At 41.9% G+C, this 22621-nt stretch overlaps 1 protein-coding gene across 1 annotated transcript in view; it reads right to left on the bottom strand.

Annotated features, from left to right (window-relative positions):
• Positions 1–2282: 2282 nt before the first annotated feature.
• NSF (N-ethylmaleimide sensitive factor, vesicle fusing ATPase) overlaps positions 2283–22621 on the bottom strand; it is a 68461-nt gene continuing 48122 nt past the window's right edge. The window contains exons 13-21 of the mRNA XM_063459374.1: positions 9448–9543; positions 8959–9115; positions 7456–7589; positions 7169–7235; positions 6900–6979; positions 6672–6806; positions 5942–6055; positions 4348–4403; positions 2283–3296 (exon numbers count right to left, since the gene is read on the bottom strand). Coding sequence (XP_063315444.1) covers positions 3269–3296; positions 4348–4403; positions 5942–6055; positions 6672–6806; positions 6900–6979; positions 7169–7235; positions 7456–7589; positions 8959–9115; positions 9448–9543 — 867 coding nt within the window. The 3' untranslated portion in view covers positions 2283–3268. The remainder of the gene's footprint in view (positions 3297–4347; positions 4404–5941; positions 6056–6671; positions 6807–6899; positions 6980–7168; positions 7236–7455; positions 7590–8958; positions 9116–9447; positions 9544–22621) is intronic.

Below are 22621 nucleotides of genomic sequence, written 5' to 3' on the forward strand. Positions count from 1 at the left end.
AACAGTCAGCAAGATACTATTTTAAAAAAGAGATTCACTAATATTTGGTTAGTTCCATGACTCTTAAGTTATTTGGTAGTAGAGGGCCTGAGAGCATAGCATTCAGGTGCCAACCTCCAAAAGGACAATGTGCAACATTCAGTAGAAGTATTCTTGAAGGGACACTATAAATACTAGTCGCCAGAACCACTACAGCTTAATGTAGTGGTTCTGTTGTCTACAGCCTGTCACTGCAGGGTCAACAATGTAAATGCGGCCTTTTCTGAGAAAAAGCAGTGTTTACATTGGTGCCTAATAACACCTCTAATGACTGTCACTCAGACAACTACTAGAGGAACTTCCTGGCTAGGTCCTGCAATCTATGCAGGTCCTATGTTCAGAGTCTCCACGCTCTGCATGGAGACGCTGAACCCTCCCCATAGAGATACATTGATTCAAGATTGATGACCAAGATTGATGAGCCATGGAGAGAGGGCCAGCCCCAGCGTTGGTGAAAAAGTAAGTAAATACTTTTTTAATTCAATTCTGAGTGGGGTGGGGGGCTGGACACCGAAACATGTAGTTCAGCACTCTAGTGTTCCGTTAAAATAATTGTGGCAATGACTGGTTTGGGAAGATCATAAATGCATTTGTAATGGCACAAGAACATTTTAAAGACCTACTTTCTACCACATCTCAGATTAACGTAGAGAGGAAAGAAAAAAACAAAAGTAGAAAAGCTTGACATTTAACCCCTTAACCACCAAACTTCTGGAATAAAAGGGAATCATGACATGTCACACATGTCAAGTGTCCTTAAGGGGTTAAACTTCATTAAAAGGCAGGGTTACTTGGGTTGCTAAAACTGAGTGAAGAATATATTATTGGTCTACATACTTCACCAAATCTTGCCCTTAGGAAAAAAAAAAATCCACTTTGTCAGTGATCAGAAAACCAGACATAGCCAATAATTTATCCAAAGCTTTGTATTTGATAGGCAAAATCATCAGAATTTTATATTCAGATTTTTTTATTTTATTTATTACACAATGTATATATTATACTGTATATCTCTTGTATAAGTTTACCAAGATTATAATATAAATATATATTTGGAAAAAAAAAAAAAACACACCTTGTCAATGTTTGTCTTCTTTAAATGTTTAATTCTTTCTGGATTTCCATTCTATTCTGATAGCTGTGACGATCTTATTCTAAACATTTTTGGGGGCAGGGGAGTGGGGGAGGATTTTCACTTGAAAACCACAGTGGTGTAACACTGTAAAATGCAGACAATAGAAAAACTAATGATCCAGCTTTCAGATAAACAGTTCATATTTAATGTATTAATGTTAATATTTGGTTTAGTACAATGGACGATTAGTAGCCATATTTTATTAAGTGATCAAATATAGTGAAAACTATGCAATACAGGACCCATAATCTCAGTTCAGTACTAGGACATAGCATGTACTGGCCTGCCCAAGAGTGGTGGGAGTTCACTTCTGGGTAGTAAATACCCTTTGTAGCTGCTGTTATTTGCTCCTGTCCCATTAAAGGGACACCGTAGGCACTGTATCTGCTTCATTTCATTAAACTGATTATAGTGTCCGGAGTTCCCAAGTTACATAATTTCATTCAGCATTAAATAGTTTTTCATATTTTTATGTTTAAATGCTAAATTAGAGTCCTCGGCAGCCCTTCCCCTCTGTGCTGCTTCGGCGAATGAGGAAATATTAGCATGAGTAGCAATGGGCAGCTATGATTTGCTGAGAGTGTCAGCTGTCTGTTTTTTGCCTATCAGAGCTCCAACTGACGGTATGAAGGGTATGACTACAAGGAAGTGTATAATCTCTGCCCTGGCCACATCTCCAGAAGAGGCCGGACTGTGGGTGGCCTGGATCCCTTATTTAGTGTTAAACTGCTCTAAAATGATTTAACATTTTATGGAGAGACCGTGCCAGGGGACTCCAGGCATCATAATCAATTCAAAGAGATGAAATGATTATAGTGAGTACAGAGTCCCTTTAATGATATGCCTGGGGAAGGGTACCACACTTTTACTTCCAGCATGTCGGTAATAGGAGAGGGGCAAAATTTAGGACATCTGCAAAGGACAGCTGCCGTTGCATCAATCTCAGGCAGGCTGCCTCTTGTAAGTCCAGGAGCTGTCCTAACATTAAAGAAACCTTAACTTCTTCAGTCTTGTGGTGAATATGGCCCTTTATGTTTTGTGCTCACAGGAATGCCGTGGTTTGGTCTATACACACCCCAATCTAATAATCAAATTAATACTACACACATCCGATAAATAATTTCTTTATTGCAGCCATCATCAGCTGCGATAACTCACAGAATATTCATTACAGCATGGGCGACATAAAAATTCACAATAAAAATATACACATAACTTGGGACGGAGGGTGGGAAATGTGTCCAAAAAATAAAAAATGAAAATGATCGTCACGGGGCCATGGAGAAGAAAGTGGGCATTAAATAAAAGCAACCACAGAATCACATCACTCATTACCAGAAAGGAAAAGCCACGGAGGATGCAGATTAAACTGAGGAAGGAGGCATGGTGGCTCCATATTGCCAGAGGACACGGGCGTAGAATAATAAGCCCACAAAGACATGCAACGGGGAGAGGTATATAAACAGCCAATCTTCCCAGCATATGACTTTCACTTCCTGATCTTCTACAGACCCACGTGGAATAAGATGACTTTTACTTTCCGATTTTCTAGAAAGTGAAATGCTGGTAGACTACTTCCACTTCCTGATCATCTAGAAAGCCACATGTTGGTAGAATTTTAACTCTGAAGCATTCGAACCCCCAGTCTGATCAGGTTTGGTACAAATAATATTCATACAGCTACATTACAACGAACCAGGAGACAGTGAGTTGGCCAGATTTACCCAATAACCCAGCACGCTAAAGGTTGGTTCCTCACAAATTTTGGGCAAAATCAACCAAACGCGACAACCGTCCAGCTGGGAAGATGTGCTTGATTTACAGCAATTGCTACCAAAACACTGGAACAGGACCACAGCTTGCCAGAGGCATTCAGACTGCGTAAAGCAGAGAGAGAAATTTTTATTTCATGAAAGGGAAGTGATTTCGAAAGAGTGTGAAGATTTAGTAGAGCGGCATGCACGTCCGTGTGACACAAATTTGGAGAGCCAGTGGATAAGGGCTTCAGAAACCGAACTTCCTGGCAAAGCGGATTTGTGAGGAATGTGACTTGTGAACACGGAATCCAACATTGCGCCGCTCCAGGGGGTACATCTATTCAAACTCACGGCGGGTTATATCTCTAAAGAAGAAAACAGCAAAGTGGTTAAAAGTTACTAATTCTGGTAAATCAGGGTACTTCAATTTTTTTTTTTTCATGCAAGGACAACACTTTCATTTTCTCTCATATGAACCTCTAAATGTGGATCAGAAGTTAAAAATGCACATATTACCCCTTCAGAATCTACCCCTACCCCCAAAAACATCCGAAGAGGAGCAGATACATTTCTAATATCGAAGCAGACAGCTGGCACCAGTTGATAAAATTCTACCCCCATAGGCCAGTCATTAAAAGGTTACTCCAACCACCTTGATCACTGCTGCTTCTAGAAGTGGTTATGGTCCAGCAGTCTGTCCTGGTCTGCAGTAATTTTGTGCAGAAGGATAGTTGCATCACCAGACTTAGGCAGCCCGGAACTCTGTTACAGGCTGACTTACGGTATGTCAGTTCTGTGCAAAAACTATGGCTGGTGTCTGATGGGAGATGGAATCCAGTTTGGTGAGCTTCTCCCAGCACTGGATTGCAGGTAGGTTTACTGTTTCATTGAAAAGTTTATAGAGGGTACCAATTGACTAATGCCCAGTACAGTCTTGTATTGTATAAAAAAAAAAAAAAAAAAGAGGTTCAGTGTAACCCTTTAACACTTTCTGCAAAGCATTACAGGAAGGGTTAGAATAGTCTGAGACACAAACATAATAAGGGTAGCGCTATTTGTTGACATTTGATCACAAAAAGCATTGCAATTTTGTAAAAGTGTGCCACAACATCAAATTCAAAATATAAATAAAAAGCTGCCAAAGCCAGTGGATCGGAATATAAGTGAGTAAAAGTTCTCACAATTATCTCCTAACAAGACAATATCTTCGAATAGTGTTAGAAGGTGTCGGGTAAGTGTTCAAGTATCAAAAAGCATAACATCCCAAGACATACATAACACGAGACTCTGATAGCCAACAGTCAGCTCACAAATCCACGACTCAGCCGATTAAGGGATGTAAAATCACCAATCAGATGGGCATCCAGCAAAGTTAGTGGTAGAGACATATTCACCCCATCTTGAATTGGTACTTACCCAGCCTCTTCTTTTAGAAGAGCAAGGAACTTGCTAACACGATACTCTGGGTTCATCTAAAAAAAAAAAAAAAAAAACAACAACAACTTTATGTTACTTTGGAGAACCATACATTTTTTAGGACAGGGATAGGCAACCTTCGGCACTCCAGATGTTGTGGACTACATCCCCCATAATGCTGGCAAAGCATCATGAGAGGTGTAGTTCAAAACATCTGCTGTGCCGAAGGTTGCCAATGCCTGACCTAGGAGATACCTGGGCAGTGACACAAGGTCTGGAACAGAAAAATAAATAAAAGGAAAATGTAGACAAGCAGATGAGAGAAAAATGAAAGAAAAGCAAGGATGAGAGAAGAAGGGCATGGGTTAATCTTCAAACCTCATCTTTGGACAGAGTGTCAAAACAGTCGTAACCCTATAAATCTGCTCCCACTAATGAAACCTTGAGTTCCATTCCTCTGCTGAAATGTCCAAGTACCCGATATATGGAGCAGACCCACTAACACCAACAGGTAAATTCCAGATAAGGTTTAGCTTTGGGCTGCATCAAAACTACCCAGAATAAAGACTTTATCCAGAGATAAATCGAGAGAACAGGTCAACCTCTCACATTGTGAATGAAACAATAACAGATTTTATAAAAACATAAAATTGACTTTTTATTCAGTACTAGTTTCCTCAACATAAAGGGTTGTCTGTACACCACTTTATATCTATCTATCTCTTTACAGCACTTTATATCTATATATCTATCTCTTTACACCACTTTATATCTATATATCTATCTCTTTACACCACTTTATATCTATATATCTACCTCTTTACACCACTTTATATCTATATATCTATCTCTTTACACCACTTTATATCTATATATCTATCTCTTTACACCACTTTATATCTATATATCTATCTCTTTACACCACTTTATATTAAAGACTATGCAGCTGTTTTAAAGGAATACTCCAATATAAAAAATAAATAACAAAATAAAAACAAAAAAAACATCAGAGGTAAGACTGTCTTCTGTGCTGCAGCCAATTGACCATGCCGAGATTATAATAATTTATGAATCCAAAACTTCTCACAGCATTGGGTACTCACAATTATTGCGCAAAAAGCCAATTAAATGTTTTTCTTGCGCTTTGAACGGGCGCGCATGAAACCCTTCCCGTTGTCTGGTTGCCATTCGGGATGGTGCAACGAAGGACTTTTCGAAAACAAGACAAAAGCTAACCTTCATTTAAAGAGGCACTGTCACCATCGGGGGAAATTTGCAGAATTCGCAAAGTACCTAACAGAGACATCGCTACTGGTGGTCAGGTGGCCTTTTGGTCTCTGTATATCTATTGACTGTGTTGGAATTTCAGTGAATTCCAACACAGTCACAATGAGTATGTCATAAAGATTCTTTGAAATACTAATTTTTTTAGAAAGGGGGTGGGTGGGGTTGACAGTGCTGCTTTAACTCCTAAAGCACTCCAGCAAGCTACAATGTTTTAGGAGACTTAAATTCTCCATTCATAGAGTGTTCAACTAATGTTCTCCAAAAATGGACAACTGTTTATAACTGGAACCACAGTTCGAATCCTCACCTGCATGGACATCTCAATCAACATTAGAAGCTTCTTGATTCCGATGGAAACTTTCCGACCCTTAACTTGCTTGGAGATGATGGCTCTTTCATTGTCTTTGAAGCTTCCCAGAAGCTGCGGGAACACAGTACACAGATATATTTGTGCACCTTTTTGCATCTTTATTCACACAAAAGTGTTTTTTTTTGTTTTTAAATAAACAGACATACAGTAGTAGAGAGTAAGAGATACATCACAAATAGAGTGGGTCTAGGTCTTGGTTGAACTAAAACCTACATGACATGGCAGAAGAACACAACCGAGATTTTAAATGAAACTAAAGATGGGTTATTAATGTTGAGGTGAGCTAGAGCAGGTAGACCTATCATAAACTAGTCTGGAGAGGACAGCTATAAATGTTCTATTGACTACAGACCAAAGAAAATGTAGACAAAATAAGAGAAAGCACCAGTGTGAAAGGCATGGGGTACACAGATATTAAATGAAAAAGAAACAGTGCCAAACTCATAACATATAAAGAGAGGGTAAAAAAAAAACCAAAAACAACCAATGCTTAGGGGGGAAAAACTTCAATTTCCTGATTAAAAGCCATTATATAGGAAATACACCAACTTTGGTTTTAATGGTCACCTCCCATATCACGAAAGAAGGGTTTAGACACTATTGTGTTGGCTTTAATATGTTATTCCGGTCCACATCCACAACTGTATCTGGCTACTTCAATCCTTACCTCCAGAGCTTCCATGAGTTGCTCTCCTGTGCAGATATTTGGAACGTGGATTGTAGTGCTGAAGGCATCAAGCATCTCCATTTCCTGTAAAACATCCTTACGACTAGTGGTGCCAATAATTAGCAGCTTGCGACCCTGGAAGGTGAAGGTAGTATGGAGGACAAGGTTTAGAGAGTGTGTCAATAATATGAAAGCCAAAGTGTAATTGTATCCCTAATGGTCTCTTACTTGTGGAGGGGCCTTCTTCAGAAGTACAAGGAGGGCCTGAAGCACCAAATTGGAGAAACGAGGACCAATAGGTACATAATCTGTTAGAAAGATAAGGAGGTTACTCATCAATGAAGACTAAACACTGCTGATGTTTGCAAACTACTTTTGTCATGATTCTCAGAAATCATATCGCAGGAAATGTAGACAACCTACAGTGACAAGGTCAGCCATCACTACACCAAAACATTCTGTAATACACTGTAACCGGTGGGATTCTAAATGCTCACCTAGTAGTCTTTCAATATCATCCACTACTACGCAGCTCAGCTGTGACTTGTAAGCATCATCAAAAATCTGGAGAAACACAGACAAGGTCAGAAGAGTAAGGGTACAAAGGATTAATACGGTTTGAGAAGGTAAAAGGGAGAACCAAGGTGGTTAAAGGTGTTGATGTGAATCTATTGGGACTGTAAGATGGGTGGAGATTTATAAACAAAAGAAGAGGAAGGAATACAAATAAAGGGATAAATCTATAGAAATATCAGAAATGGTTAACCGTATCAAGTTTTTGCACCTTTTTCATGGCCTGGCATTTGGCCGTCTCAGAGAATCCGATCATCTTCTCCGGTGAGCAGATCTTAATGAATGGAAAGTTGGATTCCTCAGAGATCTTGGCAGCCAATGCAGTTTTGCCGCTGTGCGGAGGTCCTGTCCAGGATAACGTGGATTAGAAGGGACTAATCTCAAAACAGCGTCAAACTGTCCTATCATCTCACAATTAGCAATAATGCATTTCTATCCTAAACATATGTAGTAGGCCTGTCATAAAGTACTTGGCAAATACTGCAAGTAGCTGAAACATTGATTCAGATATATAGATCACACAATGCCTAAACTTTGTTGACTGATACTCAAAATTATTGCTCAAATCATTTTTCAGATACATTTAAGTTTCAGTCCCAAACCCCAATGGTCTTCAGTCCAGTCACCTGTCTGTCAATTACAATCACCTATAAGCGCTTATGAAACACTCATTTTTCCTTGCTCATTACCTTCTAATAACTTGCCGCCTGTATCCCCCTCAAAGTATTACATTTTAAAATCCTTATAATCTGCTACAAGGTTTTCAATGTGACTAAAATATATGCCTGCTGAAGTTGGTTAAGATATCCCCAACGACATTGCTGAGTTATGAGAAACACACTAAAATGACACTATAGTCAACAAAACAACTTTAGCTTAACAAAACAGTTTTGGTGTATAGATCACATCCCTGCAGTCTCACTACTCAATTATCTGTCATTTAGGAGTTAAATCACTTTTGCTTCAGCTCTATCCACACCTCCCCTGGCTGTGGCTCACACACACAGCCTGCATTAAATTTTTTTTTAAAAAATTAATTTTCAATCAGATATTACCTTGCTTTAGATGTTTTTATCTCCTGCTCTGTAAATTGAACTTTAAAGGGATCCTATAGTGCCAGGAAAACAAAGCCTTTTTCCTGGCACTATAGGTTTCCAAGGTGCCCCCCCCCCCCCCTCAAAACCCCTTCAGCCACCTGAATCCAGCACAGATTTCCCTCGGGGCTGGGTCAGGCTCCGCCCACACTCCTCCACCAACTCAATGCTTTCCAAAGGGGAAAATCTGACGCTGGAGGTCCTCATGCAGAGCGTGAGGACGTCCAGCGTCAGGTAACGGACCAAAAGTCAGTTTGGATTCCGGAAGCGCCCTCAATGGCTGTAGACAGCTGGTTTAAAATTTAGATCTCTCTTTACAGGAAGTGTTTAGTAATGTGTAGCTAGGGCTGTATAAACAAGGTGATTTAACTCTTACATGGCAGAGAATTAAGCAGTGAGAGAGCAGGGACGTGATCTATACACCAAAACTGCTTGTTTTGCTAAAGTTGTATTGGTGACTATAGTGTCCCTTTAAATATAGATAAAAGCATGAGAGAAAAAAATACATATTAAATTACACAAATATCTAATTTAGATTAGAATTTCCCTTTACAACCTGCCCTGATAAGTTTGGAAACCTGGCATAGATCGTCCCCAGAAAAGCTTTCTGAATGACTCACCTTCTAGAAGGACACTGACTAGAGGTGTTCGGTCACTGTTTTTGGCTTGCTGGACCAGAAGTTCACCATCGCCCATGACACGGGTTACGGGGTCACCCCACTTTATGATACCATTCATGATGTAGCTGGCATAGTCTTCTTGGTTGGTACCAAAAGCCTGAGAGATCGGAGTTTGTTAAATATAGGAAGTGGTTGGATTGAGCTAAAGACTTCTCAAGGAAGTAGACAAGAATTGGGAATTCGGCGTTTTGGATTATCATCAATCACTAGGAACAATCTGAGTGTATGTTGTGGAATACTAATTCCAACGTGAGTAAATATTGTGCAATGTAAGAAGCCTAGAAGCTGGAGGTCGATCATGTAGGCAAGAATACAATTTTCTACTCTACATTAGTGAACTTTTACAGGTCCTGTAGACACAAATTACAGACTCTATATAGAATACAAAATTTCACAAGGTATATCGACCACCTTCATAAGGGTACTTACAGGTTTTATGTCATTCTCTAAAGAAGTTAGGAAGTCACTCCTGGTCACCTGCAGACATTCAGCCTTCTCCATGTCAACCTCTACTTTGTTTGTGGCCTAAAAGAACAATGAGATTGACGTTAATCTGTACTTTTGCCACAAACAACTCTGTGCCGCAGCCAAACCGCATTAGCAATTGGACATAAACAGTTTGAGTATAAAATCAAGAATCAGACGTACTTTGCAGAGATCAGTTTAATTGGAAGTACCACAATAGTTTTAAAAAAAAATTCTTTATGTTCCTACATATGGTTTAAACTTCATTCTAACCAAGGTTGCTAAAATGAGCCGCGCCAGTTTTAAACTGAACCTAAAGCAACAAATAGGTCAGTCATTATTAAGGTAAGTTATACTTGCTTACCCGCTGCCCTTCAAGCTCCACTATTCCCTGATGGTCACTCTGTCCTTATATGACCCCAACAAGCATGAGATAACACTTTCTCAGTAATATCTATGTAAGAGCAAGAAAACTACCAAGAGGAGGGTTCTCCTACGGGAAAGACTGGGACAAAAACTCAGCCCGGACAGTTAAAGGCAGAGCAGCTCACTAGGAGAAGCAGGGCCAGAAACGGGGCATGTTATGTCATCACCGATGATTAGCACGTCTTCACCCCCAAATTAATATGTTTGTGTCATGCCCCTCTAGAGTATCCAGTGCTCTTTGACGGAGATCATGTCCTGTTTTTATTTCTGCACAATGCAAGCATGCGCAGCGTTTGCTAATGACTTGTCTCTGGTGTTCCCAATAGTTGGATACCAGGAGAAAAAAAGAGGAAAAGGTCTGTTAAAGCGTGTTGTGCATGTGTGGGAATGCACATGTGTAGAGGAGACGGTTTGCGTTGTAGTGTTTGTAAGGGGGTCTTTTTGTGGTATACTATGTGTGGCTAGGGGCTGCAGTGTGTGTTTTCGGCCTGTAAAGTATGTGTGTATGCGCGCGTGTGTGTGTTTATGGGGCCTGTATAGAGTGTGTGTCTTTGGGGTGTTTTGTGTGTAGGGGTATCAGGGGGTTGTGTGTGTGTGTGTATCTATCTTGAAGCTGTAGAGTATGTATGCACATAGGGGTTGTAATGCACATGTTTATAGGTCTATTAACGTGTATATAGGGAGTTTAGTGTGTGTATGAATATAGGGGGTATAGAGTGTTTCTGTGTGAATACAGAGGTGTGTAACGTGTTTGTGCGAGTGCAGATTGTGTAATGTGTATATAAGGGGTATAGCGTGTGTAATGTGTGTTTATAAGGGGTATAGCGTGTGTGTGTGTGTGAGAGAGAGAGAGAGAGAGAGAGAGTGTGCAGGGGGTGTGATGTGTGCATCTAGAGGTTAGGATAGGGGTTTAAATAATTATTTTAATAACTGAATTTAATACCGGATTTAATAAAAAAACAAAACAAAAAAAGCAATTGACAGGTGGGAGAAAGACCAACATTTGAAAGAACTTTAAATTATAATATAATACGTTTGTTAACACAATGTATGGATGAAATGTAATGTTTTATAAATTAAAGCCAATGTGTGTTCCATGGCAGGTACACTGTAAGATCTGCAGAAGAGTGTGCACGATGCCTTGATCCATAGATATTATAGGTTTGTAAGTGCCACTGATCAATTATACATGGGAGTTTACACACAGCTTCCTTTGTCTCGTGGGGAGATATATATATATATATATATATATATATACACACACATACACACACGTTTAGTAGCGTGACCGTATCCATATGGACCGTAAACATATGTTTAAAATGGAATGAGGCATATATTTACAAAAAATAAAATAAAAAATAAGATGCATGAGCTTGATCTTAGCACAGCGGACCAGGGAGCCCTAACCACACAATAACATCACATAATAACATGCAGCCCCAATGGAGACCCGCGAATCTCACGAACAACAATACACTCACGACATAGGTAAACATTACCTACCCCCGTGTAACCCAACGAGAACAGCACTATCGACATAAGACTCACACACACTCACAAGTAGAACAGAAATGAGAGACTAGAGGAGCCCATGCGAGACTGTTTAGATTATGCAGTTTCTAAACGGACCTGCGAGTCCAGCCTATGCGTCATTAATGTTTAAGCAGTTATATGTTTCATGAGAGACCTGTGAGTCTCACTGTTTTAATGCGAATCCAATACTTACAATTGTTGTATTTCGAAATTGACAACCTACAACCTTCAATAAAAACCTGATTTACATAAAATGGAATGAGGCAAAAAGTGATTCTTTGTTGAACTAATTTGCATATGCCCACCCAGAATCCTTTGCGGTATTAACATCACTGCAAATTTGTGATTTCTGTGGGAAGAGCAGGTCTTATGGCTTGACTGGTGAGCAGATTTTTGTTTAACATTATATTAACCAATAGAAAAGGAGTGCACTCAAGAGGACTTCTTAGAAAAAAATCTGTTCGGTTTATTTTGCAAACGTGCAAACATTCAAAGACGATCAAGTCGACGTTTCAGTCCTCGAAGGACTTTTATCAAGACAGTGAATAGCGGGAAAAATAGTGATTTAAATACGGTGAAGCAGAGTTCTGATTGGAGAGTGAACTATACGAAAGAGAGGTTGTGATGTCATCAGTGCTATGTCAAAGTTCAGAGAGCGTTATCCCGGATCGAGATTAACCCTATAGAGTGTGAACTAGTGATAAGAATATAAAGCAAATGAGCTGCCGAGATATGGAGATTCCGCATACTCAGACGTATTTAAAACACAAGGATGATATGTAAAGAAGGGAGGATAAGGGTGCCGCCCCAAAATACAGATCTACTAAAGATCTAAGAAAAAAGTACACATATAAAGAAAAATAGTTAAATAGTAACAGTTAGGGTAGCAAACAAATCCTGCAAAAGAATTCAGAGACCTAGAGAGATGCAGTCCTCGATACAAAGTAACACAAATGCAGTATCAAGTGTGATCAGGATATATAATCTATAAACACAAAGAAAAAGTTACTGTACTATCCTGCATACGATGAAACTGTTCAAACCATAAGAGAAAAACCTATCACATCATTATCTCTTCGGAATAAAACAATTCAAAGGATTAATCTCATTCAATCCCCCTGGAGACAATGTCCCCAGTGTAAAAATCCAAAAGGCTTCTCTCTGAAGAAGCAACGTGTCTCTATCACCCCCCCTCAAAGGGGTCGGAACATGTTCAATACCCATAAATTTCAGAGTTGGCAGTGTATGTCCCATCTCAAGGAAGTGTTTGGCTATAGGAGTAGATGCAGTGCCACTGGAGAGTGCTATTCTGATAGTTGACCTGTGTCCCCTCATTCGTTCCCTTAAGTCATTAGACGTTTTCCCAATGTACATAAGACCACAGGGGCATGTGATCCGATAAACGACATGTGTTGTGGTGCAGGTAATCCGTTGTCGTATCTTATACTCTTTGCCAGAGTGAGGGTGAAAAAAAGATTTTCGTGGAGTCATGTTATTGCAGGCTGTGCATTTTAAACAACGGAAGCAGCCAGGATTCTGCTGTATGAATCGACTTGAGGTTTGTATGTCAGTATGAACCAAATGATCTCTTAAGTTCTTATTTCTCTTGTAGCTTATCATAGGGTTTTGTTGCAATATCACTGGTAATGTTTTGTCTTTTTTGAGTACCTCCCAATTGTTCCGTAACTTATCAGATATATCCCTAGATTGTGAGTGAAAAGTTTGGGGAAAAATCAATCTTGTCTGTGTATTCTTTGCCGTGGGTCCATCTGTGTATATCTGCAATGCCTTAGAGTATGCCCTTTCCAGTGTATATCTTGAGTATCCTCTTTGGGTGAATTTTTCAAACATCTCTTGTACCTGTATAGCAGCCCTCGTGGAGTCCGAATTATTCCTCAGTACCCTAACAAACTGAGATACCGGAAGGGATTTAATCAGATTGGGAGGATGATGACTGGTGGCATGTAGTAATGTGTTGCGATCAGTCTTCTTCGCAAACAGAGTGTAGCCCAATTTGTTATTTTTAATGAAAATACGAAGATCCAAGAAGTCCATCTGTTTATTGTCAATTTGATATGTTAGTCTAACAGGTAAGTCAAGCTGATTAAGTGACTGTAACATATCCTGTAATGTTTGTTCTTCCCCAGACCAGATAATGAAGATGTCGTCAATATATCTGAAGTACTTCAAAATATATTGGCCATATTCTTGCAAGATATATCGCTGTTCATATACATGCATATATGCATTTGCATACATAGGTGCCATTGGGGCACCCATAGAAGTCCCCGAGATTTGAATATAGAATGACTTCTCAAATCTGAAGTAGTTTAATGTAAGGCATAATTCCAGTAGTTCAAGGATGTATTCAATAGGAGGCTCAATTTTCTCCTGGTACTGTGATAGTACTTGTTGCATGGCAAATATTCCCTCTTCATGGGGAATGATAGTATACAAACTGCTTACATCAATAGCCGCCAAAAAGACCCCTTGTGGAGGGAGTTCAATAGATCCCAGAGTAGCTATAACCTGTGCAGAGTCCTTAACATAAGTAGGTAATGACAATCTGTTTCTTGAATTTGGTGTCTAACCATTTTCCAATGGGTTCCAAGAGGCCGCCAATTGCAGACACAATTGGTCGGCCTGGTGGGTGCTTCAAGTTTTTGTGGACCTTCGGCAATGTATAAATAATCGGACACCTCGGGTGGGTTTCAAACAAATATTCAAATTCAGCAGTAGTGAGGAAGCCTGATTCCAAGCCCCTCTGAAGTGTCTGTTGAATAACCTTGCTGAATTCATTAACTGGGTCTATGAGGGTATACTCATAGACCCTCGTATCCGATAATTGTTTAAGAATTTCTGCCCTGTAGTCTTCATATTGTAAAATGACTAATGCACCACCCTTATCTGCTGGCCGTATAATAATTGACATGTCATTAGCCAAACTTTGTAGAGCCTCTCTTTCACTTTTGGAAATATTAGATCTGGAATGCCTTTTATTCATCAGTACTTCAGTAGTATCAGTCTTGAGGATTTGAGAAAAAGTTTTAAGTGTGGCATTGGAAGTGATAGGGTCAAACGAGCTTCGCAGCTTGATCCGTTCAATTCCTTCCTCTTTGGTTTGTTGTTGCTGATTAGAATTTTTGAAATAGTCTACTAAACGGAGTTTTCTATTGAACTTGAACTGATCGATTTCCCATTGGAATTTATGAATTCTGGAAGTAGGGACAAATGAGAGACCTTTCTTTAGGAGCATAATTTCTGTGTCAGTGAGGGCTCTGGCCGATAAATTAATAATGGGATCTTCTAGCGTCTCCGTGGTGGTCGTCCCCTGTGTCCAGTGCCTCTTCCCTTACTGCCCCCTCCTAGTGTAGTGTTGATGTTTGGAGGGTGCTCTATGCCGGAGTGACCCCCACTGGTTGATTCTCTCACCAGACCAAGTCCTGGTTCTAAAAAAGATGAATCACTTTGTTCTGAATTTTTAGAATAAGCTCTCTCTCTCTCTGTGAGCTCCTCTGTTCAGAGTCAGACGCCGATTCGCCTGAGGTGAAATCAATCGTGGATGCAATAGGTTTTCTGATGCGGGGCTTATAGGTTCTGTATATAGGTCTGGTGTTATCTCTGGACAACCATCTGTATACTCTGTGTTCAGAGTAATCTGCCTGAACTTTTGCAAGTTTTTCTCTCTTAAACCTGACCAAATCGGTTTTATATCGTTTCAAATCTTCGGTTAATTTCTGAATCAGCAAGTCACAATTGGGTGCAGCTATTGTAGTAGAGTGTGATACTTCATAAATCGGAAATTTTAAATTTAGTAATTTTTAATTCTCGACCTACCTCCTCAATCACGACCAACATTAAATCTTTTTTTTTTTTTAATTCTTTATTTTTGTTGTGCAGGCAGGTAAACGACATGTCATGCGCCACAGTAGCTTACATAAGTAGTTACAGAGATTGAGTAGTGGCGATATTACGTGCACATTTTTTTTTTTTTAAGAAAAAACAAACAGTTTAACAAGTTTAACATTGATGAATATTGCTGGACCTTTGCTGCCAAGTAGTGTAGTATATAGAGGGGTCAGCTTTAATTAGTTGAACACTATTGCTGTGTAACAAATGCTGGAACAGTTAGGTCTGCATGGAAAACCAGGCTGGTAGTACAAGTGTAGGGTATTGCAGATTTGCGAGTTTTCTTATTCAATGTGTTAGGTATGAAGAGAAACACATGCTCTTCATTTTGATCAAGCTTATCTATGTAGTGAGTGGTGTGATCAGGGTGTATATGCCTATCGTAACACTTTTTTGGTTGGCAAGCTATTGCCGAGTCGTGAGCCGGTATAGGAAGTATTAAGGGCGGTAGGCCTCTCACTAGTGGCGGCTGTCGCCTAGCGTACGGATGGGGTCCCTGGCAGTAGGCTGTGCTGTATAAAAGTGGTAGCACGTCTAATTAAACACATTAATACCGATTATAACCAGTATGAGTTTTTCCTTGGGACTGGAGTGTCCACCAATGTTGCCCTTACGGTAGCCTTAGTTCCAGTCTCGAATGGGCCAGCCCCGAACATGTGCCCTTGTGGGTAGACAGCCACTAAAGGTGTTGTGAGTAGGGTAGTCCGTCTATGCTGCATGTCCCCTGCTCGCCTAAGCGGTTAGGAGTAATAGATCTTATAAAAACAACATAGGGGGGTATATAAGGAAATAGGTTGAAACCAAAAATGCAGTGCTCGACTTTGCGTAGCTCTGCTTGTGTGGCCGTTATGCTGGAAAACTCTGAAAGCGAGTCTATGCTTTGGTCAGGGTACCTCTGGGAGAGTCTCCCGTGAATACATCAAGTGCCATGCCTAGTAGTCCTGTCTGTTAGTTATCATGTCGGTTATGTCGGGTTTAGTATAGAGAGCGACTAAGGTTTGCGCTTACCTCTTAAGTTGCATTCTGTTTGCCTTGTGGGTGCTTAAGAAAATAACCGATGGTAAAATAATAACCTATACTTGCATGAGAGTAAAACTAGGGGTTCGGGTGTCTATCATAATATGCCTATGTATTCTTCCCTCTCTATCTCTGTCTCCCTTGTACCTGTCGTGTTATACCTTTTCCCCTCCCTCAAGTTTTGCACTGCAGCTGTGCAGTGTATGGTGTCTCTACGTCGTGAACCTTATCAGGGCAGGGTTGGGCCGAGTGCATCCTAGCAAGTTGGCCAGATGCTGCCGTTTGTGCCAGGGGGCAAGTGAGTTCGTCTAACGTCTAAGTGTATAAGTGTCAAGCGCTGTAATACTGCTCGGCTACGCCGAGGCGACCTCATCACCACCTAACACTCTGGTGACCTAAACATGGCGGTGAGGTGCAAACAATTAGGTTGGTCGGCTGGGTAAATGTCAGGGTACCTGAGGTCTCTACCTTTGAGAAGGGTAGAGACTTAGTTGTTTATCCGTCTAGACACGCCATATCTCCCGTTCCTCGCGGTCCATCCAGTCATTCTAACGCTGGCCGCAAGGGATCCGCTTCCTTTTCTAACATGACGCTCGATACGTGACGTCTTGACGCTATCCCGAGCGACCTGTCACTCTATTGGCTTTATCCAATCAACACCCAGCTGAGGCGTGTCTACTCTCCGGACTCAGGGTATTTAAGCTTGCTTCTCTCGTCAGCTCATTGCCCTGTCGTGGTTCTAGCTTGTCTAGTCACTCAGTGCTCTTGTATTCTAGTATTCTCTTTGGTTCTGACCCGGCTTGTTGTACTATTCTGCTTATCTCTGTTATCCCTCTGACCCGGCTTGTCTCTCGCTTACCGGTCTTCTCGTTCCCTCGACCTCGGCTTGTCTCTGACCATTCTCTGTTATTCTCTGTACGTTAGTCCGGCCATTCTAAGGCCCGGTATACGTACCTTTCTACTGTTTGTACTCTGCGTGTTGGATCCCTGTCCCGATCCTGACATTACGACAGGGCCAATGGATCCTGCAGGTACAAACAGTCAGCTTGGTTCTTCCGACCCCAGGTTTGATGCCATGGAACACAGGATGGATCAGATGGCCCTAGCACTACAGGCGCTATTGTCTCGTGCTAGTAACCCACCAGAGGAGACACGTACTCCTTCGATCTCTCCTGTAAGTTCAGGTCTAGAAGTAGCTACTGTTGGTGCTTCTTCTCGTATTACTCCACCAGTACGTTATGGCGGTTCTCCTGAGAAGTGTCGTGGCTTTTTGAACCAGATCAGCATCCATTTCGAATTACAACCCCGCTCCTATCCTACAGATAGAGCGAAGGTTGGATTTATTGTTACGTTACTCATTGAGAAGGCTCTGAGATGGGCTAATCCTTTATGGGAGAATGATAACCCGTTAGTCTATAACTATAATGCCTTTGTAGCTGCTTTTAAAAGAACTTTTGACCCCCCTGGTAGGAAGGTCAATGCAGCTAGATTACTGTTGCGCCTTAGACAGGAAAATCGAACACTTGTGGATTATGCACTAGAGTTCAGATCCTTGGCGGCAGAAGTTAAGTGGAACGAACAGGCTTATATAGATGTATTTTTAAATGGGTTATCAGATGTAATCCTTGACGAGGTCGCTACTAGAGAGCTCCCTGAGAATTTGGAGGATTTAATTTCTTTTATCTCTCGCATTGATGAACGCTTAAGAGAGAGGCAGAACACTCGAGATAAGACTCGTAGACCCTCCTTTAAACTAGCTCCTGCATTTCGAAATTCTGAGATCGAAACCTCACGTTTCCCTGAGCCTATGCAGATAGGTAATACTCACCTCACAGAGGAGGAGAGACAGTACAGGAGAAGGGAGGGTTTATGTATGTACTGTGGAGACAGAGGTCATCTACGCCTAAATTGTCCCAATCGTTCGGGAAACGCTCGCACCTAAGTTTCTCTAGAGGACAGGCCTTGGGTGTATCTATTTTGTCCTCTGTTCACAATTATAAAGATCACAGGCTTCTGCTACCCGTTTCTTTGACTTGGGAGAAGGGAGTAGTAAAAACCATGGCTTTGATTGATTCTGGAGCCGCTGAGAGCTTTATCGATCAAGTTTTTGTTAACAAGCATACTATCCCATCCCAGTCAAGGGAGACACCTCTGGCCGTTGAGGCCATAGATGGTACACCTTTACTTGAGCCTGTTATTTTCCGTGAGACCATACCTATTAATTTAACTGTTGGTATCTTGCATGAGGAAGACCTATCCCTGTTGATCATTTCCTCTCCTTCTATTCCCATAGTCCTGGGGTACTCCTGGTTAAAGAGACATAACCCTATCATTAATTGGGAGTTAGGGGAGATAGTTTCATGGGGTCAGAATTGTCAAGAGAAATGTTTGCGGAAGGTCTCGCCTCTTTGCCTGGCGAACACGTCGGCCAACTCCTCTAATCCTACAGAGACACAAATACCACCTCAGTACCTGGATTTAAAGGCAGTATTTGATAAAAAGAGAGCCGATACCTTACCTCCACACAGATCCTTTGATTGCAAGATTAACCTACTCCCTGGTACCATGCCTCCCAGGGGTCATGTATACCTGTTATCTACTAAAGAGAATTCAGTTCTAGAGGAGTATATTCACGAGAATTTAGACAAGGGATTCATTAGGAGATCCTCCTCCCCTGCCGGGGCTGGATTTTTTTTTGTTAAAAAGAAGGATGGTTCACTTAGGCCTTGTATTGATTATCGAGGTTTGAACAAAATAACCATTAGGAATGCTTATCCCATTCCTTTGATTACCGAACTCTTTGATCGTTTAAAGGGTTCTAACATTTTCACCAAGTTAGATCTCAGAGGGGCATACAACTTGGTGAGAGTCCAGCAGGGACACGAGTGGATGACGGCGTTCAATACTCGTTACGGTCACTATGAATATACAGTTATGCCTTTTGGGTTATGTAATGCACCGGCTGTATTCCAGGATCTGATAAATGAGGTTCTTAGGGAATTTCAGCAGGAGTGTGTTATTGTATACCTGGACGATATACTCATACATTCTAGAGAGATTGAGACTCACCACGAACAGGTCAGAAGGGTTTTGCACAAACTTCTTCAACATGGTCTGTACTGCAAATTGGAGAAATGTAGTTTCGATCAATCCCAAGTAAATTTCCTCGGTTATGTGATCTCTGGGGAGGGATTTAAGATGGACCCGGATAAACTCCAGTCCATTCTAGATTGGCCTCTACCCAAGGGTCTCAAGGCCGTTCAGAGATTTATTGGGTTCTCCAATTATTATAGGCGCTTTATTAAGGGTTATTCTTCTATTATTGCGCCCATCACCAATATGACCAAACAGGGGGTTGATACTAAGAATTGGTCTACGGAAGCTCTCCTTGCCTTCAAAACTCTCAAGGAGCTTTTTGCTTCCGCCCCAATTTTAGTTCACCCTAATACCACTCTCCCTTTCCTACTTGAGGTAGACGCCTCGGAGACTGGCGTAGGTGCTATCCTATCCCAAAGGCTAGGTGTGGATAAACCATTACATCCATGTGGATTTTTTTCTAAAAAATTGTCTGGTGCTGAGAGCAGATATGACATTGGTGACAGAGAACTACTAGCTGTTATCAAGGCTTTAAAAGAATGGAGACATTTATTGGAAGGGACATTACATCCTGTTACTATTTTAACGGATCACAAGAACTTGTCCTATATTGGAGAGGCCAAGCGATTGTCTTCCAGGCAAGCTCGTTGGTCGTTATTCCTCACCCATTTCAATTACGTTCTTACTTATAGGCCTGGTTCAAAGAATTCTAAAGCCGATGCTCTATCTCGCCAATATGAACCTTTGGCTTCTTCTGAACCGGTTCTGTCCTCTATAGTACCCCAATGCAATATTATTGCTAACACGAGTCTCAAAATCCATTCTCCGTTGCTTGCCCAGATCTTGAACTTACAGCATCTGGCACCTGGACAGACTCCTGAGGGAAGAAAATTTGTCCCCCCTGAACTCCAACTGGAGCTCTTACAGTGTTTCCACGAAAGCAAGGTGGCTGGTCATCCTGGCATTCGCAAGACTTATTCCCTGATCTCCAAGGATTTCTGGTGGCCTTCCTTACGAAAGGATATTAAGGAGTTCGTCGGAGCTTGCGAGACTTGTACCAGGACTAAACAGCCTCACGCATCTCCTTGTGGTTTGTTGCTCCCCTTGGACATTCCTGAGAAACCATGGTCCTGTTTGGCCATGGACTTTATTGTGGATTTACCTGCTTCCAAGAGACAGACTGTTATTCTCACGGTGGTGGATAGATTCACTAAGATGGCTCATTTTGTGCCGTTGCCTAAACTCCCCACGTCTCCTGAATTGGCGGAGATTTTTGCGAGAGAAGTTTTTCGCTTACATGGGATACCTTCTGAAATCGTTTCTGATAGAGGCTCTCAATTTGTCTCACGATTCTGGAGATCCTTCTGTTCTCAATTAGGTATCAAATTGAACTTTTCCTCTGCATATCACCCTCAGTCTAACGGAGCCGCTGAGCGTACTAATCAAAAGATTGAACAATATCTGCGCTGCTTTGTTTCCGAACACCAGGATGATTGGGTCGGTTTGATTCCTTGGGCAGAGTTCGCACACAATAATCTCGTTTGTGATTCTACTCGTTCCAGCCCCTTCTTCATGAACTATGGCTTTCATCCCTCCATTTTTCCTTCGGTCTCTTCTTCCCAAGGAGTACCGTCGGTTGATGATCATGTCGCCAATCTGAAGAAGTTGTGGGATCAGACTCGTCAAATTCTCCTGCATAATTCTATGTTGTTCAAAAAACACGCTGATAAACACAGAAGGGCGGCTCCAGTTTTTGTCCCTGGGGATAGAGTATGGCTGAGTACTAAGAACATTCGTTTAAAAGTTCCCTCTATGAAATTTGCGCCTCGGTACATAGGTCCTTACAGGGTTCTGTCTCGTATCAACCCGGTTGCGTATCGCCTAGCCCTGCCATCGGCCTTACGTATTCCCAACTCCTTTCATGTGTCTTTGCTGAAACCACTGATTTGCAACAGATTCTCCTCTACGGTTTCCTCACCTCGTTCGGTTCAGGTGGACGGTCAGGAAGAGTACGAGGTCAACTCCATTATCAATTCCCGATTCTCCCGGGGAAGATTACAGTATCTGGTCAACTGGAAGGGATATGGTCCGGAGGAGAGGAGTTGGGTACCTCAGGAGGACGTTCATGCTCCTCGTCTCCGCAGGGCGTTTCACTCCTGCTTCCCATCTCGTCCCGGTTCCTTCCGCCCGGTGGGCGTATCTGAGAGGGGGGGTACTGTCAGGGTACCTGAGGTCTCTACCTTTGAGAAGGGTAGAGACTTAGTTGTTTATCCGTCTAGACACGCCATATCTCCCGTTCCTCGCGGTCCATCCAGTCATTCTAACGCTGGCCGCAAGGGATCCGCTTCCTTTTCTAACATGACGCTCGATACGTGACGTCTTGACGCTATCCCGAGCGACCTGTCACTCTATTGGCTTTATCCAATCAGCACCCAGCTGAGGCGTGTCTACTCTCCGGACTCAGGGTATTTAAGCTTGCTTCTCTCGTCAGCTCATTGCCCTGTCGTGGTTCTAGCTTGTCTAGTCACTCAGTGCTCTTGTATTCTAGTATTCTCTTTGGTTCTGACCCGGCTTGTTGTACTATTCTGCTTATCTCTGTTATCCCTCTGACCCGGCTTGTCTCTCGCTTACCTGTCTTCTCGTTCCCTCGACCTCGGCTTGTCTCTGACCATTCTCTGTTATTCTCTGTACGTTAGTCCGGCCATTCTAAGGCCCGGTATACGTACCTTTCTACTGTTTGTACTCTGCGTGTTGGATCCCTGTCCCGATCCTGACAGTAAAGAGGGATAATGAGTGGCAGTCTTTGTAAATGCAGTCCTTTATGGTGGAGAAATGTCCCAGGAACTCGCATAGTCCCGAATTGTCTTTCAGGTTGTGGCTATGGTGGTGGTTCCGGCCTGTCTTCTGGGCACGAAGTCGACGGTGTTGGCAGTTTCCCAACTTGGGGGGTACGGACGTCTTTCCTTGGGTATCGCCAGTGTTGGTATGTTCGGAGGGAGGCCGAGCAGCCCCAGGATCGCTGGCGCCTCCTGCAGGCTGTGTAGCTTGTGCGTATCATCGCCCTTCGTAACTAGCAGAGTGTGAGCTGGGCCCCATCGATATTTGATATGTTGCTCCCGTAGGAGTGATGTGAGCTGGTGCAGGGATCTCCGCC

This window comes from Pelobates fuscus, chromosome 6 (assembly GCF_036172605.1).
Source record: "Pelobates fuscus isolate aPelFus1 chromosome 6, aPelFus1.pri, whole genome shotgun sequence".
Taxonomy (NCBI): domain Eukaryota; kingdom Metazoa; phylum Chordata; class Amphibia; order Anura; family Pelobatidae; genus Pelobates; species Pelobates fuscus.